General features: G+C 41.9%; 1 protein-coding gene across 1 annotated transcript in view; it reads left to right on the top strand.

Annotated features, from left to right (window-relative positions):
- TNNI3K (TNNI3 interacting kinase) overlaps nt 1-8,539 on the top strand; it is a 283,730-nt gene extending 275,191 nt beyond the window's left edge. The window contains exons 24-25 of the mRNA XM_037042376.1: nt 5,193-5,272; nt 8,433-8,539. Coding sequence (XP_036898271.1) covers nt 5,193-5,272; nt 8,433-8,509 — 157 coding nt within the window. The 3' untranslated portion in view covers nt 8,510-8,539. The remainder of the gene's footprint in view (nt 1-5,192; nt 5,273-8,432) is intronic.
- Nucleotides 8,540-20,111: the final 11,572 nt, after the last annotated feature.

Here is a 20,111-nt window from a genome sequence, read left to right as displayed (position 1 = left end):
CTACATGAAGTTTGTCTTGGTTCTCGATATCAACAAGTGATGATCCAATCTAACCTTTTATCTGGCACAGCTCTCCCCGGCTTAGTTACAGAGCGATCAGGAGAAACTCTGTCCAGAATCTGCAAAAATCCAGATGTGTGTTCTAGTCTATGCAGTCCCCCTTCAAACACATTCTCACCACAGAGAAGTAACAGAAATGTGTGTGTGTGTGTGGCTTTTTTTTCTTACTGAACCTATGATAGCTCCTAGCAATCAGTACTTTTTTAAGTGTACAAAAAAACCCTTTTTTAATATTGTTTTTATTAAATTTTGTCTAGCATGTACATTAACCCATTTGTCTGGTTTTCAGATTATGCCTTACTCCTGCTTTGCAAAACTGAAGTAAGCATTTTTCCTGTTCTTCATAGTTCTTCTGTAATCTTACATACATATTGATTTACTTCTCACTGGATATCTTTTGCTAAATGTATCTGTCATAAGCATCATTATCTCTGCGTTCATTTCAGTCAAAAGAGCCCCATGGTTTAGTTTTGAATGCCCCTGTTGTCTTTGGTTAGGTTGCATGAGTTCATTACAGACCAGGAGACTATTTGCAAATGTGTTCATTTGTAAAGGCCTAAGTAGCACACACACCAAAGTATGAATTACACATGTGGATTTATTTGGGTGTGAACTATCCTAATTAGTAGACAATCTTCTAGGTAGTCTATAGCCACAAAACATGAATTGGGAAGCAATAATTTTTTTCAGTTTTAGTTCTGTTCTGCATTCTGGATAAATTGCTTGTTCCCTAGTGCAACTTTGTAAGAGACGATGGCTGACAATTAGGTCAATATTAAGCCTATATGAACCATCACAAAGCTTATATGAACCATTTATCCTAAAACTTCCTTAACCCTAAAATAAGATGTATCACTGTGTGACAGTATTCAAAAACTAACCTAAAGACTATCTTATTCTTTTTAAGAGAGAAAGTTTTCTTCCATTCTCATAAAAGTGTACGTAAAATTGCTCATATATTATTATATGTTATTCACATATATGCCTCTGTGTGATGTATATTATCCTTTTAGCATAAAGAAGCCTACCTGGTTGAAGGGTAATGCGGAATGCTGCACAACTGAGCGCCCGTCTTACCTGCCATTAGTTCACATTTACTTCCATTGAATTCGTGGTGCAGCTGCATCGCCGGAAAGGCCTGTTTCCACTGACCACAACTTCAGCAAGCGCAGGTCCTGGTGTTTCTTTTCACACTCTGGGCTTCTGTGAAACTTCTGCTGAAGTTGCAATGCACATGGGTCGAGAACAACTGGTTCCATTGATCAGGGTCTGGTTTCTTCTTCTTTGTTAGACACGGATGTGCCCAGCTTCCATCTGTCTGTCATCCTGTTCAGAGCGTCCGGAGCCAAACTAGGTGGTGTCTCTCGGGCAGGAAGGTTAAGTCCCCCCGGCACAAATGGCATTCAGCAACTGAACGAATAAGACAGCTTGGAGATGGGCTTTTACTCATAGGAAACCAGATAGCCTTTTTGATGATAAAATATTTATTCTCTATTATCTTGTTGTTGCCAAGACTACTGTGTGTAACACATTTCTTAAAAGGAGTTTGGGTGCTAAAGAGGTTGCAGGTGTTAGTAGGGTTCATTTTATTTTGAAAAATACCTTGAATGGCATTCTATCGCCCAGAACAGAGTGTGGTTTGCCATTTAATTTTGACTGACATCACAGCATGTCCTACCTTCAATCAATACTTTTTTCTTCTCTTTTTTAATCATTACTTTCCTCTAAGAAAAAAACATCTTTCCTTTATAGCTTAAGAAAGCAAAGCCAAACATTCAGTCAGTTTTAAGGCAGCTCAGTGGATTCATTGGGGAAGTTTAGAGAAATCTAACTTCACAAGTGGACATTTGGCAATAATGCTATTTAATACACTTGCTTTGTGTTAACTATTTACAAAGTACCAGCTAAGCCTTTTGGGAGATCCAAAGATCTTAGATAGAACCTCTGCCCCTCAGGAGTGCTCTGTTTGGGGGGTTCACCCGCACACACATGCAGATCATTCTACACCGAGGCAGGCTCTGATAAGCCCTGTGAAAAGAATACAAAGTTCTAAAGCGTATGGAATTCTGACTGGCAGTTTCCAGGAGGATGTCAAAGAAATGCTGTCTTTGAGTTGTGCCTTGATGAATAATCAAAATAAGTAACATTTATTGAGTACTAACTAAATGCTAGTACTCTTCAAAGGACTTTAAACTTATTAATTCATTTATTTCTTTTGTTTTGGACCCTTCCTTTAAAAAAAGATTTTATTTATTTATTTTAGACGGAAGGGAAGGGAGGGAGAAAGAGGAGAGAAATGTCAATGTGTGGTTGCCTCTTGAGCGCCCCCTCCTGGGGACCTGGCCTGCAACTCAGACATGTGCTTTGATTGGAAATCGAACCAGCGGCCCTTGGTTTCACAGGCCAGCGCTTAACCCACTAAGCCACACCAGCCAGGGCTTAATTCTTTTTACTTTTTATGATTAACCTAATAAGTCTTGTTGTATTCCCATAGTTATAGTTACATCCACTGAGGCATAGGGCAGTTAAATAAACTTGTCAAAGGTTATAAAGCTAGTAAATGACGGAGCCAGGATTTAAATTTAAGGAGTCTGGCACCAGAATGCTCTCTCTTATCCAGAACAGCATACCACTCCTTGTAAGAAATAAAAATGATGTCACCAGGCAGATTCAAGTAGTGGGAGCAGCTCAGCTACCACCACGGAGGAGGGAAAATGCAGGTATGTTTGGAAAGTTCAAACCTATTACTGTGGCTTAAACTGGTTAACAGGGGGTGTGTAACAGCGGATTCACAGGAAACGCGAGCAGGACTGGGTTGCGGGGGAACTGGAACGCCAGCCTGAGGAGCAGCTGTGGGGAGCGGCGGAGTGCCAGGGAGACCTTGCGGAGGGGAGGACTGGGAGACGAAGGACATCGTTTAGGGGTCTACTACTTCATTAAATCTTTTTTTAAAAACACTATCTTTTTAGCCTCTCCCATGTGCCAGGCACTGTTCTGAGTGTTGAGTTCTACAGCAGGAAACAAGGGAGGCTTCCAACCTCATCATGGGAAAGGATATGCAAAAAGGACAGTATGCAAATAAATGGGTATACAAGCGAGCTGACTTTGCATAGTCCTGAAAGAGAAAAGCATGCTGATAGATGTGATAGACAGTGACTGCAGACAGGGGAATGGCCACTTTGGAACGCCGGCCCGCGATGGCCTCTCTGAGGACGTGACATGCCACCTGAGGCCTGACTGTCAGAGCAGCCTGTCACAGGTGAAGTCAGGACAAGGCTTCAGCCAAGCAGGACTTGGATTTATTTAGCATTCCAAGCAGAGTTTACAGTGCAAAAGTTCTGGATTGGGAAGGAGCTTGAAGGGTTCATGGGACAGGGGCAAAAAGGCCCAAAGGAAGTGCTTAGCAACAGCCAGGGAGTGGAGCTCCTGCTGAGTCCTCCGAGGTGAGGGTAAAGCTTTTGTATTTTATTCTAAATGGACTGGGAGGCCAGTGGAAGGTCTTCAGTAAGTGAATGGCTTAACCTGTTTCATAGTTAGAAAAGATCACTCTGGATAGTACACAAAGCACGGATTGTAAGGGGACAGGAGTAAAAGTAGGAAGATCAGTTAGGAGCCAAACTGCAGAGGTCCAGACAAGACAGAAGTTATATGGCCTAGACCTTGAAGGAGGAGAAAGATGGATGGATTTAAGTGACATTTTGGAGTCAGAGTGAAAAAGATATGAGTTAAGTAAGAGATGTGGGGAAAAAGAAAGGCACCAAGTATGGTTCCAAGAATGTTGGCTTAGGTAAGAATGTGGTGCTAGTAATTGAGGTGGAGAGAACTTTCTTGGGGACAGGATATTGAGTTCTGCTATGGACACAGGAAGGACACTCCTAGGGGTAACTATGGCAGCCTCTTAGAGGATGTTCAAGCTTGGATGAGACAGGTGAATGTAAGACAGACTAGAGTTATCCAAGTAACTGGCTGATGTGATTAAATACGAGGGTGAGGATTTTGATAACTTTAGGTTTTGAATCTGAAGAAAGAGAAAGGCAACAACACCATTAACCAAAATAGTAAAAGAGTAGAGAGAATTTGGGAGAAAGGAGGATTAATGAAGGCCGGGAACCTGGAATTAGTGGATAAGCACACACACTTTGGAATTTAAAAGGATTCCATAGAACCTAAAAGAATCTACACATGCATAGGAATCATGCAATGTATATTATTATCATTACCTCTTATAATTGCTATCATAATAATAATACCTTTAGGGATGTGTTTTTAAATCAATTATTATGAGGATAATAATTTTGTGGTTATTAGTTCCTTTTAAGTAAGGCTGGCAAGCCTATTAACCCAGATTTTAGATTCAATATTCCTTATTGTTATATTTTAACATTAAAACAAACTCCAAGTCATTTAGATACTTATTCCATTGAAATAAACTGGGGCTAAGAAAGAGTAACATGCCCCGGGTTACACAGCTAGGAACTAGAGGCTACCTGGAAGAGCCAGGACTCACGCCTAGATCTGACTCGCTCCAAACAAAAGAGCCCTCCCACCCCACCCCACCCCATCCCTCACCCACAGGGGATTCATTTCAAGATCTTCAGTGGCTTCCTGAAATCGCAGAGAGTACAGACCCTATCTATACTGTGTCTTTTCCTATATGCACAAACTTACGATAAATTTAAACCACTCTTGCGCTTTGGGGCTATTATTAAGTAAAACAAGCTCTGTAATACTGTGATAGTAAATCTAATAACCAAGATGGCTACGAACTGGCTAAGGAGTGCGTAACATTTTGTGGATGTGCTAGACAAATGGGCGGTTCATGTTTGGGCAGGGCACCCAATTTTAAACTCATGAATTGTTTATTTCTGAAATCCTCCACTTAATATTTTCATACTGTGTTTGACTGCGGGGAACTGAAACCAGGGAGAGCAAAACCGTGGGCATGGGGGCTACTCTCATTCTGAATACTTCCCCAGTTCACCACGTGATGTAAGATAGAAACACCTTCGCATCAGCTTGCCAGTACTCTGGGATCTATGCTGAGTGAATAAATCTGTTTTATGAAAATGTTATTAGCAAACCACCACCATGGTTTTCACAGTGTGAAACCGTGTGTCTCCTTAAATTTTCAGTGCTGGACCATGCTCCCCTCAAGGCCTGTCTTTGGAGGAGATGAAGAGAAGTCTTCAGTTCTCATCCATCGACAAATATGGTAAGTGTACACCTTCTTCAGGCTGACTAAGGAAACTGTGCAGGTAGGTGACACTCTATTGGATAACGAAGAGGAAAAAAATTCTATTTTGTAATAACTAGAACTGAAGGATGCTTTTAAAACATTATAAAAATTCAAAATTTGATCTTGAAGTTGAAATGTAATTCTACATTTATCTTTGAGTTTAATAATGTGTGACAGTGTGTGGGCATAAGTGTGGAAGTGTATGTACGAGTATATTTTAGGAAGTATGCACATGGGAAAATGTACAGCTCTTACGAGAATAACCTCCTGCATCTTGTGACATTTCAAACACCTTGCTGCCGTCTTACCGAGTCCGCTGCCTCTAAGCCCCCCATCTCAGGCATGCAGGGAGGGAGGAGAAAGACAGGTTTCCCCAATTACACCGTGTGCTGGGGAAATGCTTCCCCTCTAGCAAGCACCCAAGGGTAAAAGGTAAACCCAGCCATTTCCTCAAAAAGCTGGAGAGGAAGGGAGGGTATCACTGATGGGATCCATCTTGCACAAGACTACTTTTAAAAGAAGTAATATTAATAAAGTTCTTTGAAATAGTTAACACAGTTTTATGCAGGCCCCTCAAGCCAGGAGATGGGCAATGGCCCTTGTCATCAGCTGCCATATTAATGTGCGAGGCCAATGATGTCCTCAGCCTAAAAGGCTCTCTATTTAAGCGGAATTTTAGCCCAATGGGCTCATTTATTCATAAGGACTTCCTCTGACAATATGGATAACTGAAAACAGTGTATGTCATAAAGAGATCAGCTTTATTAAAAGAACTGGGTTTGGGGAAGACTAAATTGGAGGCTGTGTCCCCGGTGCTCTGAGTTAAGTGGTGATGGAGCCGGGAGACCCTTAGTTTTGGGATCCTCTCCAATGTGCCTCATCTGCAGAGTATCATCACCTAAGGCAGTAGAGAGCTTTTAAGAAACAAAGGAGAAAATTATTCTGGATAGATGCATACTACTCCGGATCAAATTAAAGGAAGGCAACTCTGGCTTCGGACCCCCAACACGACTCTAGGACGCAGTCTAGTGCTTTGTAGCATCAGCGTTCACACACAGTTGGCCAGGCCAGTCACAGGGGGAAGCGTGCTCCAGTGTCCCGTCATCGCACTTGTCATAGATATCATTTTCTCACGCCTCTACAGCTCTGACTGTGCAACCACAAAGCAGAGGGCAGCCTTTGCCATGTGTGCTCTCGCCAGCAGCCTTTCTTTTCAAGGTAGGGTTTCAAGATGAAGCACTTCTTTAGCTTAATGATCGGTTTCATAAGGGAATAAGACTTTGAGTAGAATTCCTCAAGATGGAGAGACAAGACAAAGTGATGCAGTAATATGAAAGTTGGGCTTTTCGACGCCTATCTGTACCAAGGGTAAAAGAAGACATGAGGTTGTTTGGATGGAGTGAGATCCCCAATAGACAAAGAAGATAGATCTATTATTGTCTGCTAGGAACACCACACTGTACAAAAAGAACCCTTTAGCTGTCCTCCATTTCCATTTCATAAACCAATTGTGGTATTACAGCAACTTTATGAACTGTTTCTTCTCCCCAGCCCTCCACCCCAAAGAGCCCTCCTAGAGAATAGAGATAAAATCAAGTATGTAGCTATTTTCTCTGTACTTGAAACTTTTCACCCTAAAGTAACAAAACGTGCAGATGTGGTTCAGTCTTTTCTTAAAGCCTGCAGTCACATTTCACTTGAGTGCCTCTCAAGCTGAGTGGCTACCCAAGTGCAATACGTCTGCCCTTCAACTCTGGCAACGATGGCATCAATAATAAATGTCGGCATCCATGCCCTGCTGATTTTGCTACACCTCCCTGAAGGAGAGCCTGCCCACGCTGGAGGGCCGTGCGCTCACAATCAGATTTCCACTGGAGTGTTGTGGGGGTAGAGGCTTGGAGCATTGTAAACCAATAAACCACATGCAGTACATCAGAAGGTGGATTATAGCAGTAAAAGGATTATGACCTATTAAAGCATCTATCTATGCCTGAATGAAGTCACAGTTTCAGGTTGGATAAAAGGAAACTCGTTTGCTCCAGGGTATAGATTTTATTTGAGCCCAGGCAGAATTAGGATTGGGGAATGTGTATCCTGCTTCCCCTCATCTCAGGCTCCCCCTTCCTTAGATCTGACCAGGGCCAGGCCCACTGTAGGAGGGTGCTCAGCAGCGTCAGCAGCAACAGCAGCTGTGGCATTTCCCAGCAAGAGAGTTTATGTGCTTCCTAAGAGATTCCAACAGAGAGCTTTCTGATGAAAATGAATACGCCTCTCCAGCTGCATATTGCTACAGGTCTTCATGAAAATGTAGATGGCTGAGTTGCTAAAAACTCTTCTATCAAAGGGGAGCAAAAGCTACTGACAAATGTGTCCCTCCTCCCAGAAGCCATGAATAGCTTCCTTACTGGGAGTACAAAGGTAACTGCTTCCCCACACGTGTCCTGAGAGTTTTCTAGTACAGTGGTTGCATCCTGAGCCACTTAGCTCCATTTTCTGGACACACTCAGGGCTATTGCTTCAGTGAGCATCAAATATTACTGAGTTTTAGACCTAGGTATTCATGGGCACTTAAAAATTGAGCTCTTAGGTAGAATAAAACACCAAGCAGAGCCAAACTGCTCCAGAAAATGGCTCCTTCCTTTTTCTCTACTGCTATCCTTGCCTTCTCTTCTTTAGCCATCATTTTTTTTAGCATTCACTGTGTCAGATCCTGTCCTAAATGACTTCTTTGCCTTACCAACCTTATGAGTAAGTATTATGATGCCTCCCATTTACCCATGAAGACTCAAGGCTTAGAAAGGTTAAGCTGACAAAAGTCCCAGAGCCAGTAAACAGAGAAGTCAGGGTTTAAACCCAGGTTTGCTTGACATGGAAGCCCATGTTGTTAGCCATCATGATATAACATCTTTCTAAACTGTATCCTTCTTTAGTCCAAATTCAGCCTGCCACCTGGCCAGCCTGGGTCCAAAACAGACATCTGTGTTTGTTGCACCAGCAGCTCTTGTCCAGACTCAGTTCACGCAAGCCAGGAGTAGCTGCCTGGGAGCTGCACCGTGCCCTGGGTGAGGCTGGCGAGAGAGAGGGGAGACAGACTGGGAGGCCAGTGGGGAACGCGTGCACTGTCTCTCTCACGCAGGCTACGTGTCGGATCCCATGAGCCCGATGCACTTTTACTCTTGCCGGAACAGTGGTGGTTCTGAGGACAGCGTCTGACAACTTTCTGCATACTCCTAAGGAGGGTTCTCCCCCGAACAGACGCAACAATTCCAACTACGGCGAACTTGCTTCAAACACAGTGTTTTACCCTCTAAATTCTGCTTAGATTTGCTTATTTATGCTGATACTGGTCCTATTTCATTTCCTACCACAAGTTGAGCTTTGGGTTCATAGCTAAGGAATGAAACTGAAAAAATAATACAGAATGTATTTGAAGAATTGGTTTTAATTTTGTCAATGAAAAAAAAGGAATTAATTTTGTTCCTAGGAGAGGGCAGCCTAAGTCTATGGCAGGCACTTAACCATTTCTATGCTTTCTTAGACTGATGTGGACTTGTGTTTGAGAGCCTTGAGCTTGCTTTGCTAGAATATTATTTATTTTCTTATTTCCTTATGTTACCCCTAGTGTCCAGCTTTGTCATTAAAGACTCTTTGGTGGCACACTAAATTGATTCAAAAGTGTGTTTCATTTCAACAAGACTTCTACTGCGTATACCTTTTTAAGACACACTGGTAGGGGAAAAAAGCCATGACCCTCAGAGCAGGAAGCTTAGGTAAATGCAGCACTGACTCATTTAGCCTCCTTCCTGCAACTTCCCAAATACTCTCTCTGCTTGGTCACCTGTTGCTGTCAGCCCCAAGGGTCATAAATGTTATTGGTACGGTTGTGAAACTGGCCCACAAATGCAAACCCGCCACTGGTACCCGAGTCCGACACAGTGTACTTCGCGGGGCGGGGGGTGGTCTCTGAGGTGAGATCTCTGCCCTCCAGGCTCCTTTCCACCAGGAAGACAGGACTCCTTCCACCAAACCAAATAGCTTTGCCGTTGAAATACGGACTTGGAAAAAAAAAACAGGCAGGAAGCCTTAAGCATTCAGTGTGTTCATGACTAGTTTTAATCTTGGTAATAGAAACGAAATGAGTAAAGAAAGACTGGGTGCCCTCTCAACCAGCGTTTCTAGATCTCAGCATTCCTGACCCGTGGGGGCTCTTCTGTGCGCTGCGGGATGTTCTACAGCTTTTGGCCTCTCCGCCACCGGGATGCCAGCAGCCGTTCCTCTAAGTCGCAGCCATCGAAGATGTCTCCAGATGTTTCTAAATGTGCCCTGGGGGACAAAATCGCCTCAGGTTGAGAAGCACTGCTATAAATCCTGGGAGGACAACTCGGGGCCTGAAAAGCAGCGGAAAGAACATAGAGCCTGACTCCGTCAGGTTGCGTGTAGGCAAATCTGCTTTTTCCTCCTGTGTAGTGTGGACTCCGCTGCCAATAGAAATGAATAGAAGTGCTGATTTCTCCTTGATTGTCTTTGGCAAGCTCCTCCATTCTCTCCTTCCCCCACCCCCATTAGAAACTACAGGGCGAGACAAAAGTAGGTTTACAATCGTTTCTGAGGAAAATAATACAATAATTAATAAACACTGATACAAGGATAAATTCTGTGTTTCACATGCTCACAACTGTAAACCTACCTTTTCCACACCCTGTATGTTTCTTGATGGCAATTTCTATCATAACAGCAACCCACCTTTAAAATCCCTCTGAGCCTTTTCTCACGACCTGTAGTTGCGAAGTTGAAAGTCCCCACCTGCATGCTCAGTAGCTCCGAGATAGTCCAATGACCCAGAGGTAGACGTTAAAGCCATGGTACTTCGGTTAAATTTACCCTTTTTTAGCCCCCAGCCTTTTCATTTCCCCACCCAATTATTCTGGAGTCACAGGTCCTCCATCCCACCAAGCAAATTGCCAAGGGGCTTTATAATAAGCGGGAAGAAGAACCTGATGTGGTCATACAGGCATAAAGCCTCTGGCAAAGTCAGGAGCAAGGGGCTGGGCTAAAGAGCACCTGTGTCCACAGCTCTCCCTCTATTCCTCTTAAGAAATGAGCCTGCACCGAGCCTGGGAAACTTTGGGGATGAAACATCTGATGAGTTGAATTGAAAAGACTATCTTAGAATAAAAAGTAAAAATACATGCATACATTAATACTCATTTTAACCAAAAGATTCTCGGCAGATGAAATGCTGAATGTGTGTCTAACGAGGACTGTGCTGGAGTAGACTGAGCGTCCTCCCAGGTCCCTACTGAAGAAGGTTGTGTCCAGAGAAAGAACTGTTGGCTTCTAAAATACCCCTCTTTCAGAGGGGAATTGTGTAGAGAAAATTTGTCAGGCTCTTCTTCTTTGTTTTCTTTAATTAGCCTTCTCCTCTCTCTACACTGTATTTCCTTATGTTGCTGCTTCCCTCTGGCTCTTGTCAGGTATCTGCAAATACTGAGACTAATGCATATTGATTACTGAGGAAGGGAACCTTTTCACAGGTGCCAACCTGTAGCTCATAAACCCTTTTAATTACTGCACCATTAATGGGGCCCCAGGATCACCCGAGAGCTTGTCTGGCGACCATAGGTGTTTGTGTGTGTGTGTGTGTGTGTGTGTGTGTGCATGTTTTTCTCCTCCTTGCTGAAGAGTGTTCCACTAATTGCTTTCTTTTTCTGCTGGTAAAATGAACTTTCATGATCATGTTTTTGCATGCTTAGCACATTACATTTTTTTCTATGTGCATGCAGCACTGAGCTTACTTAGATGTTCAATTAGCTATAATTGTAAGCCAAATTACAGCAGCACCAGGAGAGAGTTATTCCAACAGAGTGATTATTTAGGTTAAATTATTTCCAAAGCTGACATTTCCCTAGGAAAAAGAAAAAAATAAATGCTGGTGGTAGAAGACTAGTGTTAGTCCATCTGAAATGAAGGACCTGATTTATTTGTGTTTTGCTCTCTGTCTTTGTCTCCTTAATTTCTTAACTCCTTTCCTCCCCCTCCCTCTCTCTTACACACGTTTTCTTCCTTCCTTTCTTCTCTGTCTTGAACAATAATTATTGGCTTTGGAGTTACCCAGAACCTTCTACATTAGTTGCGCGACCCTGGGCAAACCACTTAACCTATCTGAGCTCCCATTTATCTGTTAGATGGCGATAATGAAATTTACTTTATAGAGTTGCTGTAAGGATTGCAAATAATACAAAGTGCTTTCTACAATTTCTGGCACACGCACAGTAGCAGATATTATAAGGGGTGTTGTTCATTGTTACTATTCCATCACCATGCAGCCAAAGAGCTGGACATTCTTTTCTCTTGGGAAAATAACCATTGATGTGTTTAAAAATCCCACCTTTGCAAATAACATGCTACCAAGCTTCTACTTCTGAGGCAGCTTGAACCAAGACCCAGCAGCCTCAGGTAGCAATGTCTTATTTACATCTTATATAAAATCAGAAGTGAAAACCATTAAATCAATCACAAGAACCAGAAATAATTCCCCAAACAACAGGGAGGCAAAGTAAAAATAGAAAGAAACCACATTTATTGTGCACCTAGTACGTGTAAGGAACTATTTTAGATGATTTTGAGTGAATTACTTTACTTAATTATCTGAAAATCTCTGGAAATGGAGAATTTTATTTTATTTTTTTATTTTTCAAGTGAACAATGAATTTAAGCTAATGTAGTATCCATGGTTTGTTCACTACATGGCATTGCTTTCATTGTGATGGAGAAAACAGAATAAAAATAGCCAATGTCCACAATCCAGAACTGTGGTAAAGCAAACAAATCTACAATCCTGCAGTCCTGAAGAAAATCCAGGAGTGACCCTAGGAGAAGTTTCAGGGGCCAGAAAAACAAACCTTCCTTGATTGCGATGGCTCATTATTGCCAAGTAAAACCAAAAAAGTAATCACCGTCACTTTCTCCATTTTAATTATGGAAAAGAAGGGTCTGGAATAATCTCAAGGCTCAAAAAACATACATTGTTATTTTCCAAGCAGAAAGAACCGGAAATGATTGACAGATGCAAAACTCTCACCATGATAAGCAGAGACAAACTAAGTTATGAGGGCAAAGCACAGCAATTAGGGAAGCCAAAGAGTTCCGCATTTTCTCTCCTCATTAGCACGCTGGGTGGGGAAAACAGGAGAGAAGGGTTAGCCATTAGGACTAGGATATGAATACCTTATTCCTGCCTAGTTTTGTGTTGCTTGTAGTTTACTCAAGCACAGAGACTGAAGAGTTCCCCTGGTCGATTTCCTTCCGTATTTCAAGAGTCAGAAGGGCAAAGATGAGCCATTTGACATTTGCAATTTCTTCACCGGGTATCAGCTGAAGGCTCACCTGCTGCAATAACAGACTGTGGCCCAAGACTGCCAGCTTAATTAGTACCGTATGCAGTAGATGATGGAGAAGCAAGGTTCCTCTCCCTCCTTGGACGTCCTACCTTTTATGAGGCTAACTAAAAATAAAAAGCACAGGGGTTGCATCTTTCTCCTCAGGCCAGAGATCAAGGGCAGCACAACCACCCACCCAGTGGCAGGGTGTCAATTCAATTAGGCTTCTTGAGTTAAAACACTGTGGTGGGTGGGTGCGAGGGTCTGCTGATGAGGACATGTCTCTAACGCATTCTCAGTTCAGCTTTATGTTTAATTAGTGCAATAAAAAGAATATCATCTCTAACACCTCTTCTAAGCAATAAGCTTGTATGTAGAAGAAAGGTATCCTCAACCATCTTTAAAGAAGGTTTTAACACTCACTAATTTTACTAAACTCCACGTCTTCTTTTATGTCAATTGATCAGAAAAGGGTAGGATTCCAGCAAGACCATAAAATGAAATAAAAATAATTTTGCCCTTTAGTTTTTTTAACTCATAATAATTTATGGTCTGTTTCATACCACTTCAAAAATTAATTCACAGTGAAGAATATCTAGTTCTTCTTTTCAGGTTATTTCCCCCTCCTCCCAAACTCAAATTAGCCTAAGGAAAAAGAATCAATGCAAAGATTGAGGATAATTTGAGGTGAGCAGAATAAAAATGAATGGGACACTAGATGATGTATGTTTGTTTATTCTGTTTCAACTTTGAAACTGCAAGGGATAGTGATGTGGACACCAGCTGGCAGTGTCCGTGTCATTATGGATGAAATGAGACATTCACATGGACTACCAAGTCCAGTGCAGGAAAAGGGGCAGGATAGCTTTGCTCTCACCCTTGCAGTGACTGGCCTTTATTGGGTTTCTCAGCACATGGTACATTGTGTGATGGTCCTCATTTACTATGCACAAGTTCGCTTTAGGTGGTTACCTTTTACAGAAAACAAAGGAGAGGATGCTGGTAATCATATCACAGAAGAAGGATATTTGCAAATGAAAAGGCAAAAGTGGTTGAACCAGTTACACTTGTCCTTGGAAGATTTAGCATGGATTTTAGGAAGTTACTTTGCAGTAAATGTTTGCCACAAATCCAGGTGAGGGAGTTTTTAGCAAAAAGCAAGACTCAAAGCTACCTAGGCACATTGCAGGCCTGATTCCCCACGGGAGAACCTATCTGTGGGTGTGGGTCCTGTGCATCTCCGAGTGGAAGCTGGGCCCATGCCATGCAGAATGGTCTCCTACAGGATGGAATAACAGAGAGCAGTTCTTAAACACTTCTTAAACCCTAGTGTGTGTCAGAATCATTGAAGGGTTTATTGAAATGCAGATTGTTGGGCCCCAACCTCAGGGTTTTAGAATCAAAAGCTTTCAAGTGGGGCCCAAGAATTTGCATTTCCAACATGTTCCCAGGAAATGCTATGTTGCTGGTTCTTGGAGCACACTTTGAGCACTGGGATAGTGGTTAAGAGTGTGAACTTCGGAGTCAAGCTTGGGGAAGGTCTGCTTCTCCCCCTAATTGAGTGACCTTCCATCAGCATGTTACCTAGTCTCTCTGATCCTCACCTTCCCCATCTGGAAAGTGGAAATAATGATACTTACCTCATGGGGAGGATTAAGTAAAATAATGCATGTAAACCTCATATCACAGTGACAGGCACATAATAAGTATTCCATAACAATTGGCCAAGCTTGATGTAACATGTCTGAGAGCGAAATCATCCAAGAATTAAGGCCTAATCCTTTATTTCCCAGATTGTGACTTGAGAAAATATAAGTGTTTATAAGACAAATAAGCTTTAAATTAAAATCCTGCATTTGAGGCTACATAACAAATATGTATGTATATGAGAATAACACCACAAATATAACCTGGATAAAATTATCAGATTTGCAATGCAGTTAAACATAAACAGTTAATTACTTAGCATTTCCAAGAAACATGCATTACATATTTCATAGTTGTCACCTCGGAGCTTCTTGGCCTCACATATATCATTGGCCATTGAGTCACCCACCATCACCATAACCAACTTCCTGTGGCCACAACCTGATGGTAACAGTGGGGAATGGTAACCCACCCCACCATTTTTTTGACATCGTTTCTGCAAATGCTGACTGTAACTAACATGTAGCATGTAGACAAACAGCATGTTTGTATAAGAATCCTAGGGACTAACTTTGAAAGACACAGACTCCAATCTTCGGTCATCCCAGCTCTGGGAGATTTATCGACCTTCAAATAAAAACCAGAGTAACTAAACCAGGATGTGCACACTGGACCATCATTTGCCTTATTAGAATGGATTGTGCTAGTCTTCATGCAGAGAACTTTTCAACTCCCTCCCTTCATGTCTTTGTTCTGTTTCCCCTCTCCTTCCTTATAGAAACCTCTGCCTGTACTGAAATGTGGAGATGGGCTTTGAGACAAGAGTCCCCCATCTTCTCAGGTGACTTGTTTTTGAATAAACCTTTTGCCTTTATACCAGCACCTGTCTTTTGGGTATTGGTTTTCAAAGTGGCAGGCAGCTGGACCTGTGTTTGGTTACAGGACCACAACTTACCTTTTGTCAGGCAAGATACCTATTTCCCTGAACCTCCCGGGTCACTGCCTTAGAGCTTCTTTGGGGGCTTAGGAGAAAGATACCCTCCATTCTCTAGGTCTTTGCAATTCAATCTGGCAGTTTACACTCGTAGACCTATGGAGTAAACCTTTGACCAATGGGAGACCAGAACCAGGCAAAAAAATTCTCTTCCTTATTTACAACAACCTCAATTGTCCTGAGGCATAGTCATTCTTAGATCTTCAGAAGACAATTGATGAGACTGACAATCTGGTACCAACAGCACCCAGATCGTACCACCCTGCAGGGTTGGCTTTCCTTCTATTCCTTCCTTACTTCCACTTTCCTCCTCCCAGCCTCTGGGGAATGGTCCCCACCTAAAGCGTAGTAGCATGTGAGCTTTTGCTCTGGTTCTGCTTCCTGGCGAGACCAAACTAAGGTGGACAACATGCAAATGAATTGAATTTTGACCACTAGTTTCTCCTTAGTAAGGATTGGTTTGGAGAATGATGTAATAAGTGATTGCATACTTCAATGATAGTAAGCGTGATTTAATAAACAAATGAAGGGTACCGTAGGCGGCTGGGCAGACTTTGGTTTCTTTTAGCCCTTGTTTTGCCTTGTTTCTTTCAGCTCCTTTTAAGTCTCCTGTTGCCTTTGTTGTTAAAAGATAAACTGAAGTGTATCAAAATTTTGAGTTTATTGAAACAAAAATATATTCACAACAAACAGCACCAAACAGAAGTGCTTAGGAGCACTCTACTTCCGGGAACTAAGGGTTTTTGTAGAAAAGACACAGAAAGAAAACAAACAAATCATTTGATTGGCTATAGCATAAGGGGTTACCTTATTTGGGAAAGACTAGTTGGCTGTTTGCAGTTGGTTGACTCTATGTCTTGATTTCTTACCCATGAGGCGCTGCCAGGCCTAGGTTTGATTTGCTGATCTAAGTTGCTGAGGTACTAGAACTGCCTCCGTCTAATGGCCTCTTTGTTTAATTAATTGAACACTGTCTTCACTCTGTTTCACAGTCTGTTGTTACTTGTGGGAAGTAGTACCCAGGACTACTATTCTTGGTCATGTTCCTTGTAAATCCCCCATTCAAAGAAAAATTAATACTATTACTAGGGCTTTGCTACCTTTGTTCTAAATTTCCATAAACTGATCTTTTTCTCCCCCTTTTTGATCCTTGCCCTTTCTTTTGTCTTACTAATCTGCTTACTCATTTTCCTACTTTAATAGTATATTTGTATTCAGACTTATCATTACTGGTATTCCTTTTCCATCCTAGCCACAGGTTCACTGTCTCTCTGTGACTTGGAAATGACTTTTTACCTGCCCTTCATGAAGTTCGGTTATTTGCATGAAAATGACTGGCTTTCTGGCATGGCCAGGAAGGTACTAATCCCCAGGGTAAATGCTGTCTCTATGGTAGTTTTTGTTCTTTCAGTTTAAGCATTCCTCACACCCTTGGAGGCCTAATGAACAAAATGCTCTCTGATTGCTTTTGCTTTTAGTTCCTCAATGCTCATTAAATATGGGCTTCACAAAGTCTTTAGTACCAGTCCCAAAAGAATAAGGAAGCAATTGCTCAAGTTTTGTTAGAGCACAGCCCCACCAACCACACTGCAGCCGCTCCTTAGTTACAGGTCAATTGCCTGCCCATCTTAGGCAATAGTTCTTCACAAAGAACAAGGAAACTAAATGGAAAAAATAGATATCAATAAGCAACTGGGAGATTAGAAAAGCATCAAGCAAGGTAAAGAAAGATGACAATGAAATCAGTTGAGGAATAGCACAGACTGGGATTGTTAGTCAACTGCTCTGCAGAGCCCCAGAGGTCTGAGAGTTACTTTGGCACCCACACACTCACCAAAAACATTCCATCTCCCAGAATAGTTGATGCATTTTGTGGGGCAAGTTCAACTGTTCAAATCTATGCAAAACAAGCACATTTTTAAAAGTCTAGTAATTAGAGTGATTGGCTAGCTAAGGAAGGACCATCCTGGTTAATTGGGCTCCACTAAAGAAACATTAGGCATTAGGGAAAATGCATGCTTAATAGAAGTAATAAGTTATTAATACAAATGGAAATTCTACAAAATGTAAAATAGTTAGTGGAAACTGTTCAAGTTGCTTTCTGAAGCTTAATTAATTTTGTTCCTTTCCCTCACCCTATCCATTAAGCTATAAATTTAAAAATATTAATGCAGCTCAAGAGTCACAGAAAGACACCTCCTTGTTTGCTTTTCTTTCCATCAAATGTCTTACTACTGTTTCAAAAATGATACTTCATAATATAAGCATATATTGCAATTAATGAAAGCCATGTTTTGACCAGAGTATTTTACACATGCTTATACATATTCTTAGCTTTCTTAACTTGGTTAAAAAAACAGATCTACCTTTATTCCCTTTAAACTCATAATTTTAAGTGATCTGCCTTAAAAGTCATTTTTTCTCTTATTTTTATAGACTCCATACAGTTCATTTTTCCTGTGGTGTTGATTTGTGGTGTTGATTTGTAAATGTAGCAGTAGTAACTAACAACTGAACACTGTGCAGTTAAAGGGAACTATTCATTGTGTCTCCGAGGAGAAGATGCCTGGCTTCCTGAATCTTCGGACGAGCTGTCTGTCACTCTGCTGAGTTGCTCAGGGATCTCTGATAGCAGAGTACACCAGGGGCAAATGAATACTCGTCATCACCACTGCAGGCGTTGCCCCGAAATCCTTTGGAGAACTAGGATAAACCAGTCACCCTTTATTCCACTCTCTTAGAGTCTTGCTCAGAGAGAGCTACACCATCTTTCTGCACAGCCCTTGTCTTTTTATACCTTCCTCTAGTTTCTAGTCTGTGACGCTTTTTAAAACTTTTTCTTTTAGATAATGATCAATTCATAGGAATTTGCAAGATGATATACAGAGAAGGCCTGTGTATTCTTCACTCGGTTTTCCTCCAAAGGAACATCTTGCATAACTAACTATAGTGAAATAACAAAACCCACAAGTGGACACTGGCCTGCTCCCCTTTTTAATGGGGTCTGTTACTTACCTCTGTGTAAAAAGAGGCCCCGAGCCCACCTTATCTTACCAGCTGAAGAGGAGACATTACAAGACAGTGAAAGATTTGAAAATTAGGTACTCAGAAAACAGCATACTTGGATTCTTTGTTCCTCTGCTCTGAAGCTTCATACAACCTAGTTGTTTCCTTGACCCACGTGTGAACTCTTCCTTGAAGATGAAATAAGGGAAGAAATACCACTCACAAGAGCATTACAATTTTAGATGCCACTAAAAAGAGCATTACAATGTTAAGTGCCAATAACAAGTACATTGTGATTTTAAAATCTCTTCACAACCATTTTAAGACAACTGCGTTAAACACCGTCATTTAAGAAACTTTAGTTGAAGAAAAATGTAGTTTCAGTGCTTCATAGTTGAGGCGGATCTTACTCTGGGATGTTGAACGTATGCATATTTGACAGAGTGTCTTCCTTTACTATCAAATGATGTGATTATTTTGAAGATTATGCTAAAATCTGTCTTTTGTAATATAGAAACGTGATACTTGGGACAGGCTTCCCAATACGAGCACTGGTAAGTCCCACATAAAACTTAACTTTTTATTTTATTGCTGAACTTTCAGGGACTAAAGAAAGTTTATTTAAAGTGAGCTAAAAAATCATCAATGATCCGGATAAGCACTAAGGAAAAAAGCAAGGTTGCCCCGAGGGCAATGGAATGTTAAGACTAAAATTGGACTTAGATAAGACTTAGCCTTGAGCCAAAAATGAGGGAAAGATTTATTGAAGACTGTTACATTAAGCTGACTTTGAATGGGTTATGCTGAAATTAAGATTAACACAATACTCACAAACAAATCAGAAACAAGCTGAGACAAGCCAGTAAGCCAGGACAAGGGGAACAGGGCATCTGAGACCGACAGCTGAACAACATGGCCAGGCAATTTGCAGCCACATACAGAAAGTCAGTTCTCTAGAGATAACACCTAGGCCTCAGTTGTACTTCAGCTCTAGGCCCAGAAAAGCAGCAAAACCACGCGGGGGGGAGCCAGGACTAGCTGCAGTGACTAAGGACCTCCTGCCCTGGTACTGACCAGTCAGTAAAAACCACAATTCTGAAAGGTCACACTTGGAAAACTGATGAATAGTCTACTGAAACCTCCTCTAGAATTCCTCCCTGCGAGAGGAAGATAAAAGCCTCAAGACAAAGGGCCCAGCTCCAGTACTCTGTCTTTTGGGAGCAACCCATGCCCTTCCCTTTCCCCTCTTCCCTCACTTCTTCCCCCACAGGCATGTATCTCTTAAACTCTAAGGCACCCTGAGGCTTGCAGCCAGAGAAGCAATGGGCAGTGGGGCTTGTCCCTGGCTAGTCCTCTGAACTGTCCCCACAGCCCCCTTTTCTCTGTCTTCCCAGTGAGCTAAAAGCAGCCAGCCTAGGTTCTGCTGTTACTTCTTCTGTGATAAGCCTCCCTCGTCTCACTGTCCCCAACTTTAATAAACATACCCTCATAGTCACCTGGACTCGTATTGTGAAATCTTTGCTACATGAAATCAAGAACCCACACACTACCGGCTGGCCCTAGGCCAACCCACTCAGGGCCAGGTCCCTGGTTCTTAACGAAATCACCATGAATGAGAGTCAGCAGAAATAACTCCACCTTCACACCAGCTCAGACACCAGATACGAGAAGAATCAGTGCTGGAATAGAAAATAACTACATGTAAATACACTTAAAGAAATTTTAAAACAAAATGACAGAAAGTAGAAAAAAATTAGCAAGCAGCTTGAGGCCAAAAATGAATATGTAG

Source organism: Sturnira hondurensis, unplaced genomic scaffold (genome assembly GCF_014824575.4).
Source record: "Sturnira hondurensis isolate 20B ecotype Veracruz unplaced genomic scaffold, ASM1482457v3 Scaffold0000648, whole genome shotgun sequence".
Classification (NCBI taxonomy): Eukaryota; Metazoa; Chordata; class Mammalia; order Chiroptera; family Phyllostomidae; genus Sturnira; species Sturnira hondurensis.
Note: the sequence above shows the minus strand (reverse complement) of the source record. Positions and strands in the feature narration are given on the sequence as shown.